The sequence below is a fragment of the Chrysemys picta genome, chromosome 2, assembly GCF_011386835.1.
Source record: "Chrysemys picta bellii isolate R12L10 chromosome 2, ASM1138683v2, whole genome shotgun sequence".
Taxonomy (NCBI): domain Eukaryota; kingdom Metazoa; phylum Chordata; order Testudines; family Emydidae; genus Chrysemys; species Chrysemys picta.
In genome coordinates this window covers 30,974,077-30,988,973 of record NC_088792.1, presented here as the reverse complement: position 1 = coordinate 30,988,973, position 14,897 = coordinate 30,974,077, and the positions used below count along the sequence as shown (strand labels likewise).

The 14,897-nt window shown below is 46.4% G+C and overlaps 1 protein-coding gene across 2 annotated transcripts in view; it reads right to left on the bottom strand.

Moving 5' to 3' along the window:
• Window positions 1–14,222, bottom strand: part of ITGB1 (integrin subunit beta 1) — a 77,984-nt gene extending 63,762 nt beyond the window's left edge. Inside the window, exon 1 of one of the 2 annotated variants that reach the window (XM_005290977.5) lies at window positions 13,949–14,222. In XM_005290977.5, the coding sequence (XP_005291034.2) occupies window positions 13,949–13,957 (9 nt within the window). In that variant the 5' untranslated portion in view covers window positions 13,958–14,222. The remainder of the gene's footprint in view (window positions 1–13,948) is intronic. The other variant, XM_008162917.4, reaches the window with a different exon arrangement.
• Window positions 14,223–14,897: the final 675 nt, after the last annotated feature.

Below are 14,897 nucleotides of genomic sequence, written 5' to 3'. Positions count from 1 at the left end.
AGGGGCAGGAGGCAGAAGCTTGGTCCTGCAGCAGCCAAGCTTCCCTCCTCCCCCTTCTTCCCCCAGCGTGGCGCTTTCCGGCCCCTCCGCCCTTCCTCCTCCTCCTAGCACCGGGCAGGCAGCGTGCCACTCAGAATCGTCTCATGTGCTGTCTTTGGCACGCGTGCCGTAGGTTGCTGACCCCTGCTCTAGGTTTTAGTGGCGAAAGGACTAGCTATTCTGTCTGTTTTTAGAACTAGACGTCACCAAATTAAATTAAATAGGCAGCAAGTTTAAAACAAACAAAAGGAAGTATTTCTTTACACAGTCAATCTGTGGAACTCTTTGCCATAGGATATTGTGAAGGTGAAGACTAAAGAAAGGAAAGAATGAGACCAGTAGAATAAGGACAGTGCACTTCAAAAAAAAAAAAAAAAAAAGCAGACTTCAACAAACTCAGAATTTGTAGGGAAGAAAATGGGGTGGGAGGAAATCTTAAGAGAAGGAGTAGTTCAGGAGAGCTGAGGGTTTCTCAAGGAGACAGTATTAAAGGCACAATGGCAAACTATCCTGATGCACACAACGCACAGTCAACCTGTGGCCAGAGGATGTTGTGAAGGCCAAGACTATAACAGGGTTCAAAAAAGAACTAGATAAATTCATGGAGGATAGGTCCATCAGTGGCTATTAGCCAGGATTAGCAGGGATGGTGTCCCTAGCCTCTGTTTGCCAGAAGCTGGGAATGGGCAGCAGGGGATGGATCACTTGATGATTACCTGTTCTATTCATTCCCTCTGAAGCACCTGGCATTGGCCACTGTCGGAAGACAGGATACTGAGCTAGATGGACATTTGGTCTGACCCAGTATGGTCATTCTTATGTTCTTTTTTCTGGCATAGCCCTGGTCTACATTTAAAATTTAGTTCGACTTAGATCTCTTAGAGGTGTGAATTTTTCACACCACATAGCGCTGTAATTAAGCCAACCTAGACCCTGGTGTAGACACGGCTAGGTCAACAGAAGAATTCTTCCAGTAGCCTAGCTGCCACCACACTGGGAGGTGGTTTACTAGAGTGATGGAAAGCCCCCTTCCATTGATGTAGAAAGTGTCTACGCTACGGTGCTGCAGCAGGACTCACCGATTGAAGACCTCTGTGATGTAGTTTGCTTCAGCTGTCAGTGGCTGAAGCTGGGGCTGAAGGCAGGACTGGGGGCCTCCCCTCTGTGACTGTGGCTGGAGCCAAAGCTAGAACCGGGACCCTTCACTCCCCTGCCCTGCAACTGGATCTGACTGTGCAACCAGAATTCTGCGCCCGTCCTGCAGCTTCAGCCAGGGGCTGGAGCCAGAGCCCTGTGCCCCCAGCCCTGTGACTTCTACTGGGGGCTGGAAATGGGGCCATGAGTCCTTGCCCTGTGGCTTGTGGTGCGGGCTGCAGCAGGGCCATACAACCCCTCTTGCAGCTTCCTAGGGCCCCCTCTCATGGCTCTGTGCACCTGTGTCGTCATCGTCTCTCTCCCCGCCCCCCCGCTCGCCCAATGTGTCCTGATATTTCACTCTTGCGATCTAGTCACCCTAGGTACAACCCAAATCCCCAGATTAAATCAATGTGGTTCTGCAGCAGTTAACAAAAACTCCTCTTTAATTCTAGTGCAGGGGTCGGCAACCTTTCAGAAGTGGTGTGCCGAGTCTTCATTTATTCACTCTAATTTAAGGTTTCGTGTGCCAGTAATACATTTTAATGTTTTAAGAAGGTCTCTTTCTATAAGTCTATAATATATAACTAAACTATTGTTGTATGTAAAGTAAATAAGGTTTTTAAAATGTTTAAGAAGCTTCATTTAAAATTAAGTTAAAATGCAGAGCCCCCTGGACCAGTGGCCAGGACCCGGGCAGTGTGAGTGCCACTGAAAATCGGCACGCATGCCATAGGTTGCCTACCTCTGTTCTAGTGGATGTTCACTGCTGTTTCTTCTGCAACAAGACAACCTTGAAACAATGAAACATCCCATTTTAGTGGGATTGCCTAGAGCAGGGGTTTTCACAACAATTTTTGATGGCCTCAGAGTGCAGCCACCAACTCTTGCTGGTGGCCGCCTCAACAATTTTTCCTAAAATACGTAATTAACTTTAGGAAAAACAAATACATATGCACATATACATGTCCGATCATAGTAATTTATTTATGAGGGGGTGTTTTTGAAGACTCAACAACAACATACAGTTGTCTCTATTCTTTACTGGACTAAACAGAATAGAAACACAAATAAGGTGCTTTGCATGTTGTTGTCTTTGGGTACGTCTATACTTACCTCCGGGTCCGGCGGTAAGCAATCGATCTTCTGGGATCGATTTATCGCGTCTTGTCTAGACGCGATAAATCGATCCCGGAAGTGCTCGCCGTCGACACCGGTACTCCTGCTCTGCTAGAGGAATACGCAGAGTTGACAGGGGAACCTGCGGTAAGTTCAAATTAAGATAGTTCGACTGAAGTTGCGTATCTTAGTTCGAAGTGGGGGGGTTAGTGTGGACCAGCCCTTTGTTGTTGTTGTTTCTTTTGCTTTTGGGTTTTTTTTTTTTTTTTTTTTTTTAAGACTTGCTAGCTAGTAAGTCTGCTTCTGTGAAAAGTGATATTTGTATGTTTGTTATCACTTTTCACAGCAAAGACTTGTTAGCTAGCTGGGAGGCAGTGAAAAGTGATTAACAAACATGCAAGTTATCACTTTTCACAGCAGACTTACTCAGCGCTGGCAAACGGGGGACAAATTAAGCCTTGGATGGGGAGGTGGGTAGGGAGGCAGTGGGGGCCAGGAGTGACGGGGTGAATGGGTGAGGGGCCAGGAGCAGCAGCGGGGGGGCCAGGCACAATAAGGGGGGGTGAGCCTGAAGTCCAGTGACCAGGGGACGAAGCTGCCACTATGCAGCCAAAGCCAGATCCCAAAGCCCCATGGTCAGAGCCTGCTGCCGTGTGGCCAGAGCCTGTCGCCTGCCACAGCAGGGCTGAAGCCGGAAGCCACAGCCCCACCACCCCCAGGAAGGTGGAGAACTGTCCTCCAACGTTTGTGGCTCAAGAGGGGGGGCAGGGCCCAACATCACCTTTCTGCCCCCTCCAGCCCACAATTACTGCCCAGGAGGCTTTGGCAGCAAGAAAAGCCCCTACTGGCCACATGCGGCCACGGTGCATGCATTTGAGAAACACTGGCCTAGAGAGACGTAAAGGCCACAAACTTACTTTAAAATATATCTTCACAATCTTAATTTGCAAGTTTAAGCACATCTACTTCACAGAATTTGCAGAATGAAACAGCAACAAGGGTGATTCTATGGATAAGTGTTTTTTATTTGTTTCCCAGCAATGGTACAGCCGAGCTGAAGTTGATTTTCATTATATATGGCAGTGAATTGCCTGAAGCCTGTCTACAGCAAAGCTAGCACCAGTGCTTTAGGCATGTTTGCACAGCATCTAGGCACGGATCCTGACTAGGGATCCAGGCACTATGTAATAAACAAATCCCCTTCTCAATGTCCTTCAACAGAATTTAACCACTGTCATTAATAAACTACACTTGGTTGTTTGCCAGACTGGGTTTAACGCAGGTTGGATAAAGGTTCAACATGCCATCTAGCTCAGGGTAGATAGAGACTGAACAGAATACAAGGCTGAAATTATTTATTCCCAGTTCCTTTTCAAGCTCCAAATTAATTGTTCAAAGGCTAAAGTTAGATATTTATTTCCCAGATTCCAACTGCAAACTTAATCATTATTCTAAAATGATTTAGAATTGCATTTGCAGGAAACACAGACTATGTACACACACCATTGGGTAAATGCTCAGCAATTTGAGCATTAAGTAACAAAAAGCTCTCAGACCACCCCATCCCCAATGTATACATATAACCTTAAAATTCTGGCTAGCAAATGACATTCTGCTTCCTGATCTCAGTTACATTGGTTGTAGGGCCCCATGAGCTAATGTCTGATATGCACACATTGTAGCACCAGTTACCTATTCACAGTGAATATTAGTTCCATGGTGGAGATAGCTGTCTGGTTGTGTCAGAACACTTGCACTCTAGATTCCTACAAATATGTAATCCCACAATTCTAGTATGAATATTTGCAAAAGCACAACCTGATCTGACAGAAAACCAACTTTAACCTTTGAATAAGTTATTTATTTGCACTATGGCAACACCCAAAGGCCCAGATCAAGATTGGGGCCCCAATATGCTAGGTGCTTTACAAAACTTAAAATGACAGTCACTCTCCAAGAGGTGGTCTTACCTAATCTGAAACAAGACTCAACAAGTAACCTTTACCTCGCCCCCCTCCTCACTTGCGCCCACTCCCACTCGGGGCCAGGCTGCGGCTCCGGGAGGGTATACAGACGGGGGGTAAGAGGACTGGCAGCTGGGGCGCACGGCTGACAACCAGGGCACTGGGCCAGCAGCCAGAGCCAGGAATGGAGCTGGGTAGCATTCCCTTTCCACCTCCCATGGGGGCTGGCCCAGGCTGTGTCCCCCGGAACATTCCTCTGTGTCCCCCCAGGGGCGCACTCCACAGTTTGGGGACCTCATAGTGCATAATTTTTAGTTTGCAAAAGAGACCTTGAGCATTTTTTAAAACTCAGGTTGGCTCCATCTACGCTAGCCAGACAGTTAGAACTGGATTTAGCCACAACTAAATTTTAACCATGCATAAGATGGAGGTTCCTCAGTTGAAACCCCCTGTGTAGACAGGACATTAAATGACCAAGTGGGCACAATAGTCTTTCCAATTAAAAACTGCTTTGAGACAGACAGATGTAACAGACATCCCCCGAGAAGCAAATTCCAAAATACATGCATACTCAAACAATTAGGGCCTTCCTTACATTGGAAATGCTAGGGACAGTAAGTGCTAATGTAAGCCATTTTACCTCTTCACCAGCTCCAAGCAGCTTCAGTCATAAACATGCCAGTGGTTGACCTACACAAATAATCACTAATGCTAGAGCAAGGATGGAAATATTCCGCAAAAACTGCTAGAATCAATACAGCCCAAGACACTAAGTGAGCCAAGATGGCTTGTTTTTGGTTTGTTTTCTGAAAGGCTATGCAAGCAATTGCACCCAAACATGCAAATTCACAGCCTGCCCACCACATCCTTAGATAAAAGAAAAAACTCTCTGCATTGGCATTGCTATGTTTATGAAGCATACTGCTTTAAGATACAATTTAAACAATTTGCATCAAATAACCTGCATAGCGTGTTCTTCAGAAAAAGAGAATGTCATTTCCGTTTTTTGGGGTTTTTTTTTCTTTTAACTCTGATCAGTGATATCTACACCCAAGAAAAAGTAACACTGACATCCTTGCTTGTTTTCCACACAGTAGTAGACTTGCCTTTGTGCAATTCAATTACAGTAACTCTTCACTTAAAGTCGTCCCGGTTAACATTATTACGTTGCGGATCAGTTAGAGAACATGCTCGTTTACAGTTGCGCAATGCTCCTTTATAACGTTGTTTGGCAGCTGCCTGCTTTGTCCACTGCTTGCAGAAAGAGCAGCCCGTTGGAGCTAGCTGGTGGGGGCTTGGAACCAGGGTGCAGCGGCAGCCCCTCTATCAGCTCCCCGCTCCCCTAAATTCCCTGTGCAGCAGTCACCCAGCAAGCTACCTGGGCAGTTCAGCTGACCCTCCCCCCCACTGCCGTGTGCCGCTTCTGCCTTGGAGCTGCTTGCTGTGCAGGGGTGAGGGGAGAGGGGTGCTGTCAGAGTGTCCCCTTCTGTCTCCCACCCCCCCTGCTCCTTTGCCCCCTCTCCACAGAGCAGGGGACATAACAGGGCTCAGGAGGGAGGGAGCTTGCTGTCAGCAGCTGTTGGCTCAACTTGGTGATCTACTTAAAAAGGCAATGTACTTAGACTGGGGTCAGCGTACTTAAAGGGGCAATGCGCGTCTCTCTCTCTCTCTCACACACACACAGAGTGTGTGTCTCCGTGTCTCTCTGCCATGCTCACTCGCCTCCCTCCATTCATGCTGCCTTGTAGAGTGTGAGGCTACATTAACAACAATGTGTTAACCCTTGAGGGCTCAGCCGAGTGCTAGTTCATTATTTAGCAGTAAGGCATTCCCTGGGAAATATCCCACCCTCTTCCACTCTCTGACTTCCACCTCAACCAAGCTTCACAATCATCACTGCTGTGTACAGTATTAAATTGTTTAAAACTTATACTGTGTTATATATATATATATATATATATATATATATATATATATATATATATATATAACACAGTATATTATATAAAAATAAAAATAGAGTCTTTTGTCTGGCAACCTACCCCCCCCCCCCCATTAATTCTTATGGGGAAATTGGATTCGCTTAACATCGTTTTGCTTAAAGTAGCATTTTTCAGGAACATAACTACAACGTTAAGCAAGGAGTTATTGTAGTGTAGTCTGAATCATGTGGAGGCTATTTTTAAAATAATTAGACGCTAACTCCACAACTGTTTAGTAAAATCAATGGGCAAGTACTTTAAAATGCTGTGCTTAAGATGTTCTGTATTTGCTGACATTTTGCATATGCACATAAGTTGCCTCCTTACACAATAACTAGACATGGATAGATATTTAGCATACCTTTAATGAACCAAGATTAAATTCCCCCCTCAAGCATGCAGCTCACGCACTACTTGCCTACCATGACTAATGGAGTTGATCTAACATGCATCATACAACATTTATCTCAGGACCAGGACAACCTTGAACCAACTGCAGGAATAAAGTATTTCAGTTAACACCAAATCAAACTTGTATAAACTAAACTTTTGTAAATATTGTTCAATCCCTCTTTTGTTCAAAATTTTAACGGGACTGTGTTCATATAGAAAGGACTTCAGAGAAGATGAATGACATAGCCAAAAGATAAGCTCCAAATTATGAGTAACTTGCTGCAGGTTGAAAAGAAAACAAAAAACAGCAAAACATGCAAAAAAAAGTCTACTCTATTCTTTGGGCGTCAAATAATCTGTCTCTATGTATTGCTTTACCCTAATTTAATCTGGTACAGACTAGTTGTCATCCCAGTGGTCTCTTTCTTAGCCTCACCCTTTCATCAATGAAAGAATACTTGTGTTCCAGCTCATCATACCACTGTCCACTTACTTCAGCCATCCCACCATCATGAGATTCTTCAAAGGTCTGGTTAATGTACCAGTTAAGAGAACCTGTCCTTATGTGGGATCTCAGTTTAGTGCTGGCAAAGTATGCAGATACACCACCTTTTGAAGAGTGCTCTTTATAGCACACTACTAAACACCACATTCTTAAGTCTTCATGGAAGAGTTAACTCAAGCTGCTACCCAGATGTTGACCCTACTCCCACTTCCTGTCTACACACCAAACCCTTTCACTTGAGTTCGGTAGTGCTTTAAACCTGGGCTAGCTGGCCAGACTGAATGTAGGCTAGAGCTCGCTTTCACTCAGGCTGCTATCATGCTCATTTTGCAGTGAGGATGTAGGCTAAACAACTCAAGTGCTGACAGTTCTCCATTGCCTTCCCACTAATCCCAGCTTCCTCCTCAACCCTTGGTGTGTCCAGATGGACAGGCGAGATCTCCCACAACACACTAGGAAACAATCAGAGTGGTTCGGTTGACTGCAGTACAAAGCGCTATGCCCCTTGAGGTTCTACCAACACACATGGGCAAGTGCAACACCAGTGATGGCACAGTAACTCTAGTATGGCTTGCTCTCACACCCAGGTGCCAATCACCAGGCTAACTGTGCAGTGAAGATTGACTCAGACATGGATTCAGTTCCCTGCTTGGGTCTGCCACTAGCTTTCTGTATGATTTTTGGCAAGTTGAGTCACCTCTCTGTGCCTCAGTTTCCCTTTCTGTAAAATGGGGATAAAGATACTGACCACCTTTGTAAAGGGATTTGAGATCTATTGATGAGACACACTATATAATAGCTAAGTTTTTAAATTTTGATAGGACTAAGAATTTAGGGTCACAGTTTAGGTGAGGTGACTTCCAACAGCTACAAAAAATTCAAGGAGGGGTACTAATTCCACTCAGGGTCTGTTTAAATGAATTATGCACTGAAACATGTTATGCTTTAGGTGGGATGTCAGTACCTAAGAGTCTTGAAATTCACTCTATTAGAGCTAAGATGGCATTAATGGCTTTTCTTGAATGTCTCTATCATGAAATCTGTGGGGCTGTTACCTAAAGTTCTTTAACACAAAGGTAGCACTACTCTCCCTTGATCTGCATATAGTTCTGTTTCCTTTGGAGAACCATCCTGCATTCCTTATTTAATTAAACACCAGTCCATCTTTTTACTTTCAGATAAATAAATTAGCACAAGCTTGACAGTGGCTCTGAGGCACATCTTGCAAGAGGAAATATACAGAGGCAATACTTGAAGAGCCATAGTTTCTATAAGTAAACTTTCTATCAGATGGTAATTATAAGAAATTTATGAGCAAATGTATGACTGCAACAGTATGGCAGGATTACTTGTGAACGTGGGGAGCAAGACTCAGCAGCCCTAGGGTTCATTTCCAGTCTACATCTTACATTCCTAAAAGCTTTTGCTTCGGGGTTTCAGCTGGCTACCTGTGGGATCAGGAGGGGATATTTTCTCCCCACAACTTATTTTGTTTTGTTTAGTTTTTTATCTCCTTCCTCTGAAGCATCGGGGATGATCACGGCGGAGATGGGACATTGGGCAGGATGGCTAGCGTATCTGGCTCAACAAGACAAAGTTCTGGAAGTCCCAAGCTGGCAGGAAAAACGGGCTCAGAGGCAATTTCAGCACATCAGGTGACAGTCCCAAGGGGGTCTCTGTGATCAAATCCGTCACAGATAGCTAAGTAGTTGTGCAATATTCTATAGAAAAAGGATATAAATAACCCATCTCTCTAATGGTCCCTCAGTTCCTTTCATTTGAAGGTTCTAGTGCAAGAAACTATCAGTGCCAAGACCCAGACTACACTCCTGTAGACTTTCCACTTTCTGCCAGACTGGTTCAAGTGTGATTTTCTCCTGCTGCCATGTGGATAAGAACGTGTGTGTAAATTGAACGCTGGCTAACCTATCAAATGAGTAATGAGAAATAGAAGGGAGATCCATCTATCTACTGGGAGGAACTGTTCCTGTTTATGTACCAGTTTTGCAATGTTTTGGGCTGCTTATACAAACCAAACTCTCACAGAGCAAACATTTAACAGTCCACTTAATGGGCTTTCTGGTGTAACTACACCTGAAAATGTCAATTCTAGATATCATGTTACCATAAAGATATTGACAGCTACATAGATGAGAAGAGCAACAAGTCTGATCATGGTGCTAGAAAGACTGACTTATTAGGAAAGATTTAAGAACTAAGTATTGTGACAAAGTTCCTCCTCTATCTTGGTGGGTCCTGCGCTTATTGGCGGATTTTCTTGCCTCAGAGATTCACCATGTGGGTTGGGGAACAGCCCAGAGACCTTCCCCTCTGGAAGAGCCCACAGTCCACATCAATTGGGAGGTTTGGGGGGGAACCCAGGCCCCCCCCTCTTCTCCGGGTTCCAGCCCAGGGCCCTGTGGACTGCAGCTATCTATAGTGCCTCCTGTAACAGCTGCATGACAGCTACAACTCCCTGGGCTACTTCCCCATGGCCTCCTCCAAACACCTTACTTATTCTCACCACAGGACCTTCCTCCTGGTGTCTGATAACGCTTGTGCTCCTCAGTCCTCCAGCAGCACACCCACACCCTCTCAAAGCTCCTTGTGCTTCTTGCTCCCAGCCCCTCACACACACACCACAAACTGAAGTGAGCTCCTTTTAAAACCCAGATGCCCTGATTAGCCTGCCTTAATTGATTCTAGCAGCTTCTTCTTAATTGGCTCCAGGTGTCCTAATTAGCCTGCCTGCCTTAACTGGTTCTAGCAGGTTCCTGATTACTCTAGGGCAGCCCCTGCTCTGGTCACTCAGGGAACAGAAAACTACTCATCCAGTGACCAGTATATTTGCCCTCTACCAGACTCCTGTACCCCACTGCTCTGGGTCTGTCACAGTATGTATCACATAGCTTTTACTAAGCCAGGACATAGAAGGAAGGGAGACATAACTGTTTACAAATATGTTTACACTGAAGAATGTTCATACTAAAGGTAATACAGGAATTATTTATGTAATAAAGAGGAGAAAAACTAAGAGAAAAGGAATGAAACTGTGAACAAGAAGACTTATTCTGAACATTGGGAAAAGCTTCCAGACATTGAGGTGTATTCAACTGCGGGATCATTTCCCAAGTGAAGTGACTGAATCTCAATAAAGCGGGGCATTTAAAACTAGACTGAACAAAAACCTCAGGGAACAATCATTCACTGAGATACCTAAAAATGCATAAATACTTCAGAAAATAACTTACAGCCCTTTTCAACTGGATCTCAAAGCCTTTTACAAAGGTAGATACAAATTAACATTTTTACAGATAAGGTTAATGATGCAAAGGCAGAGCGACTTGCCCAGAATCACACAGCAAAACTATGACAGTCAGGAAAAGTTACTCAACTGGAGTATTGTGTACAATTCTGGGTGCCACATTTCAGAAAAGATGTGGACAAATTGGAAAAAGGCCAGAGAAGAGCAAAGAACATCATTAAAGGCCTAGAAAACATGACCCATGGGGGAAGATTAAACAAACCCAATTTTTTCAGTCTGGAGAAGAGAAGACTGAGGGGGACATGATAACAGTTTTCAAGTACATAAAAGGTTGTTACAAGGAGAAGGGAGAAAAATTGTTCTCCTTAACCTCTGAGGATAGGCTAAGAAGCAATGGGCTTTAATTGCAGCAAGGGTGGTTTAGGTTGGACGTTAGGAAAAACTTCCTGTCAGGATGGTTAAGCACTGAAATGAATTGCCTAGGGAGTGTGGAATTCCGTGTGGAATTTCCATCATTGGAGATTTTTAAGAGCAAGTTACACAAACACCTGTCAGGGATGGTCTAGATAATACTTACTCCTGCAGTGAGTGCAGAGGACTGGATTAGATGACCTCTCAAGATCCCTTCCAGTCCTACGATTCTATAATTCTATGAAAAAAATCCAATTCTTCTAACTACCAGTCGAATGCTCAATCCATTAGTCCAGAGCTCCAGTACTGAAATGTTGACAAACCTTAAAGGTGTTTTCTAGCTCTAGATTTTATTAAGACAGGATTCCGGTCTCCATAGCTGTCAATCTTGCACTTCTCAATATATTTAATTTCAAACATTTTAAAGGACTAAAGGCGTGTCTACATTTGCCATTTAAAGCAGAAAAGTCCCTTTTTTGCGCAAAAACCGTGGGAGTGTCTACACTTGCCAATGAGTTTTTGCGGTGAAACTCAGAAGTTTCATCGAAAAAAGAAAACCACCTCCATGAAAAGCATACAGCTCTTACCGGTGATGCTTTTGCAGTGATATGCAAGTGAAGACACGTTCTTATTTACAGGGCTTTTAGCCACCGCAGGATATTCCACAGTGCCTAGGTGACCATTCTGGCCAGCAGCTCTGCTGTCAGGTAAATAGACATCCACCCCTTCCCCAGTAAAGCCCAGGGAACTTTGAAACTCCCCTTTCTGTTTTCTTGGCAAGTGCTCACTTATCATCTGGCCAGGTGACAATGCCTGCTCCACAGAGCAAAGGATCCCCTGCTTGGAGCAATACTGAGCTACTGGAGTTGATCAGTGTTTGGGGAGAGGAGGCTGTGCAGGGACCCAGGATGTCCGGCAATCACCCCCCCCTTCCCACAAGACCTATCATCAAAATGGAGAGAGCTGCACTGTGGGATAGCTGCCCTCAGTGCGCTGCTCTCATTGGCCACGATGAAAGTGCAGCAAATGGAAACACTCTCTGACACCTGTGGAATTGAGTACACAAACCAGCGCTTTTCTTTCACCGGTTCACTATCACTGGTAAAACTGACAGTGCAAAAACTCTGCAAGTGCAGACATAGCCTAAAGTTAACAATGTGTCATCCTTAACTCACCTGGTCTTGTCTATCTATTGCTAGTTGCTCACTGTTTTCACAGGCTTTACATGCGGCTTTAGGCGGCCTTGCACAATGCTACTTAACCATTTGCCTGAGGTAAGTAATTTTAGCGTGTGACAGCAGAGTGAATCATCAGTTTTATCATCAGTAGGGCGGATGTATAAACTATGTCTTTGCTACCATGTCTACATGATTTTCAAAGGCTTATTTAAATTTAGATATTTCTGAATTTACTTGGTAGTGGCATTAGTCAAAGTACTTAAGGAAAATCACAAAATCCAAACCCTCAATCCTTCTCAAGTTTTCTCGCTTTTTTTTTTAACATAGAATAATTTCCTCTCACATGTGATCGCATTTCCTCTTGAATTTCTAATGCATCAAAACCAGAGATGGCCTGGACCTATCTGTATTCTAGTAAAGCCCTACTCACACCAACACATAAGCTGTTGCTCAATTTTAAGCACATGAGCAGTCCAGCTCACCTAATGAATTACGCATGCGCTTAAGTACTGGCATGAGCAGGGCCTTACTGGCATACTAAGGGCAGATACAGTAGATAAAACAAACCATTCAGATTTTATTTTAAATTTTTTTAATGACCACTGGGTGGATTTTTTGTTAGACATTTCCCACCAAATTAGTCCAAATTTTGACATAATATATAGTAGCTCTACAGTGACTGAGGAAAAAATTCCCCTCCCCCTTATTTTCCCCAAGGACCAGGCTACACTGAGGAAAGAATTCATATTTTAAAGACTATATTGCTTTCATACTGCTGCAGCTAGAGTATTTTTCCAAAAATCATGTAATCTGTTGAATACATGCTGAGACCTAGCATTCATTCCCTGCTCTCTTTCAGACTGCAACAAGTTTATATGCCAGTTATAAAATCCTGAAAAACAAACACTTATGAGAGAAACAACAACAAATCCTGAACTATCAAGCAATCAGAATGTCACATCATCAGGCAAAATCACAATGTATTAAATCAGATTTAAATGTTACACAAGCTTGCTTTCATTGATTTACTTCAATACATGCAAGGAAATCATGTCACCATTTTTTAAAAAGTCATAGGGAACCTCCCAGATCTGCAAACTCCTAAACGGAGTCACTATATGATCTTATTACTGTAGCTCTGTCCTTCCTTCCTCCCTTCTTGTTGTCTGTCGCCTCCGTGTCTAAAACCTTTTCGGGGTGTGGGGAAGGGCCTTGTCTTTTTAGTTGTTTCTCTAATGCACCTTACGAACACGACTGCTAGTATCCAAGTGAGTTAAGAAGTTAGCTAGTACTGCTGGGCTGAACAAGGATTAATAACAAAGCGCCTCCCTTCAGCCTCTAGACTCCCACTGCATTTCACAAATGCCACAGAAAAGCAGCACCCTCCACAAGGCAGGGAGCAGGGCAGATGAGGGTCGCTCCCATCCTTTAGGGAGGCAGTGGGATAACGCCCCCACCCTAGGGAAAGTGCCACGGGGTATTTCGCGGCCACCTTGGGCCGAGTCCCCACAGCGTTGAATGGCTGGGCGGCAGGCGGACAAAGGGCCGGGGCGTTTCACTGTCTGGCTTTAGGGCCGGGAGCCCTGGCCACGCTGACACTAGCCGGGGCCCGTGAGGGGCAGCCCCGCCCTGCGGCGGGCCGGGGAGCCAGCGCTGGCACTGCCCTGAGGCGGCCGGGACTGGCTCCCTGCCCTGCACGCCGCCCGCGCCCCGAGGCGGACAGAGCCAGCGCAGCCGGGCAGCGCCCCACACGTTAGCCCCCGGGGAAGCATCGGCCGGTGCCCTGCCCCATCCTGCTCGGCCAGCCCCGTCCCAGGCAGCGGGTCACGCAGTCCTTGCCCCGCGTCTCCCTGCGGGGCCCGGAGCTCGGGCTCCCCGCACAATGGGCCCGTGTTGGGCCGCGGATCAAACGGGCGGAAACCCGCAGCAGCAGCGAGCGCGGCCCCACGGCCCCGTACCTTGGCCATGGCTCCGCGGGAGAAGGCGGCGGCAGAGGCGCGCTCGGAGCCCGGCTGGCTCAGGTCTGTCCCCCCGGGGGCGACTCTGGGCGCTGCGCAGCGGGGGCCCCTGGCGCTGTTCCCTGGGTGTCTCTGCCCGGCGCCGCTCCCTCCGCCGCGCTCGCTCGCTGGGAGCCCCGTGTGCGGGCCGCAGGGGGTGGGAATTGGGTGCGGGCCCAGCCGCCGCTCCTCCTTCGCCTCCGGAAGCGCATTCCTTCCCGCTCCCGCTAGGCCCGGCCCCTGGGCGGGGGGGCAGCTTGGCTGGGGCTCCTCGTGGGAGGCCCCGGGAGCTGGGAATAGTGCCCTGGCCCGACCGATTCACCTACCCCTAGGGGCACCCCCCAACGCCACTCCGTAATACTGTATCGCCAGGGCAAGTTACACAAGTGCTGCCCAAGTGTGAGAGACTCTTGCTCCCCGTCCCAGGCTGCAGCAGTGTGTGTTGCGGACACTCCTGCTTTTAATTACAAGCCTGGCGGTTTTTGGTGGTGGGTTTTTGTTTGTCTATTTATTTATTTATAGGCCCCACCACGTGGTTTCAAGTGATTGTATGAGACTCTCAGCTAAAAGAAAAACTAAGTGTCTAGCCTTCCTGGTTGTAGAGTAGAGTTGCCAGGTGTCCGGTTTTTGCCTGGAACGCCCCGTCGAAAAGGGACCCTGGCAGCTCTGGTCAGCAGCTGACCAGACCACTAAAAGTCTAGTTGGCTGCAGCGGGGCTAAGGCAGGCTCCATGCCCAGCTCCATGCAAAATGGGAGCAGCGGAGCCGGCTCTTGGAGCAGCACCTGCAGGCGGGGGCAGCGTGCGGAGCCCCCTGGCCTCCACTCTGCCTAGGAGCTGGACATGCCACCACTTCTTGGGAGCCACACGGACTTCCTCCACCCCAGGAAATGGCAGGACAGTGCTGATGCG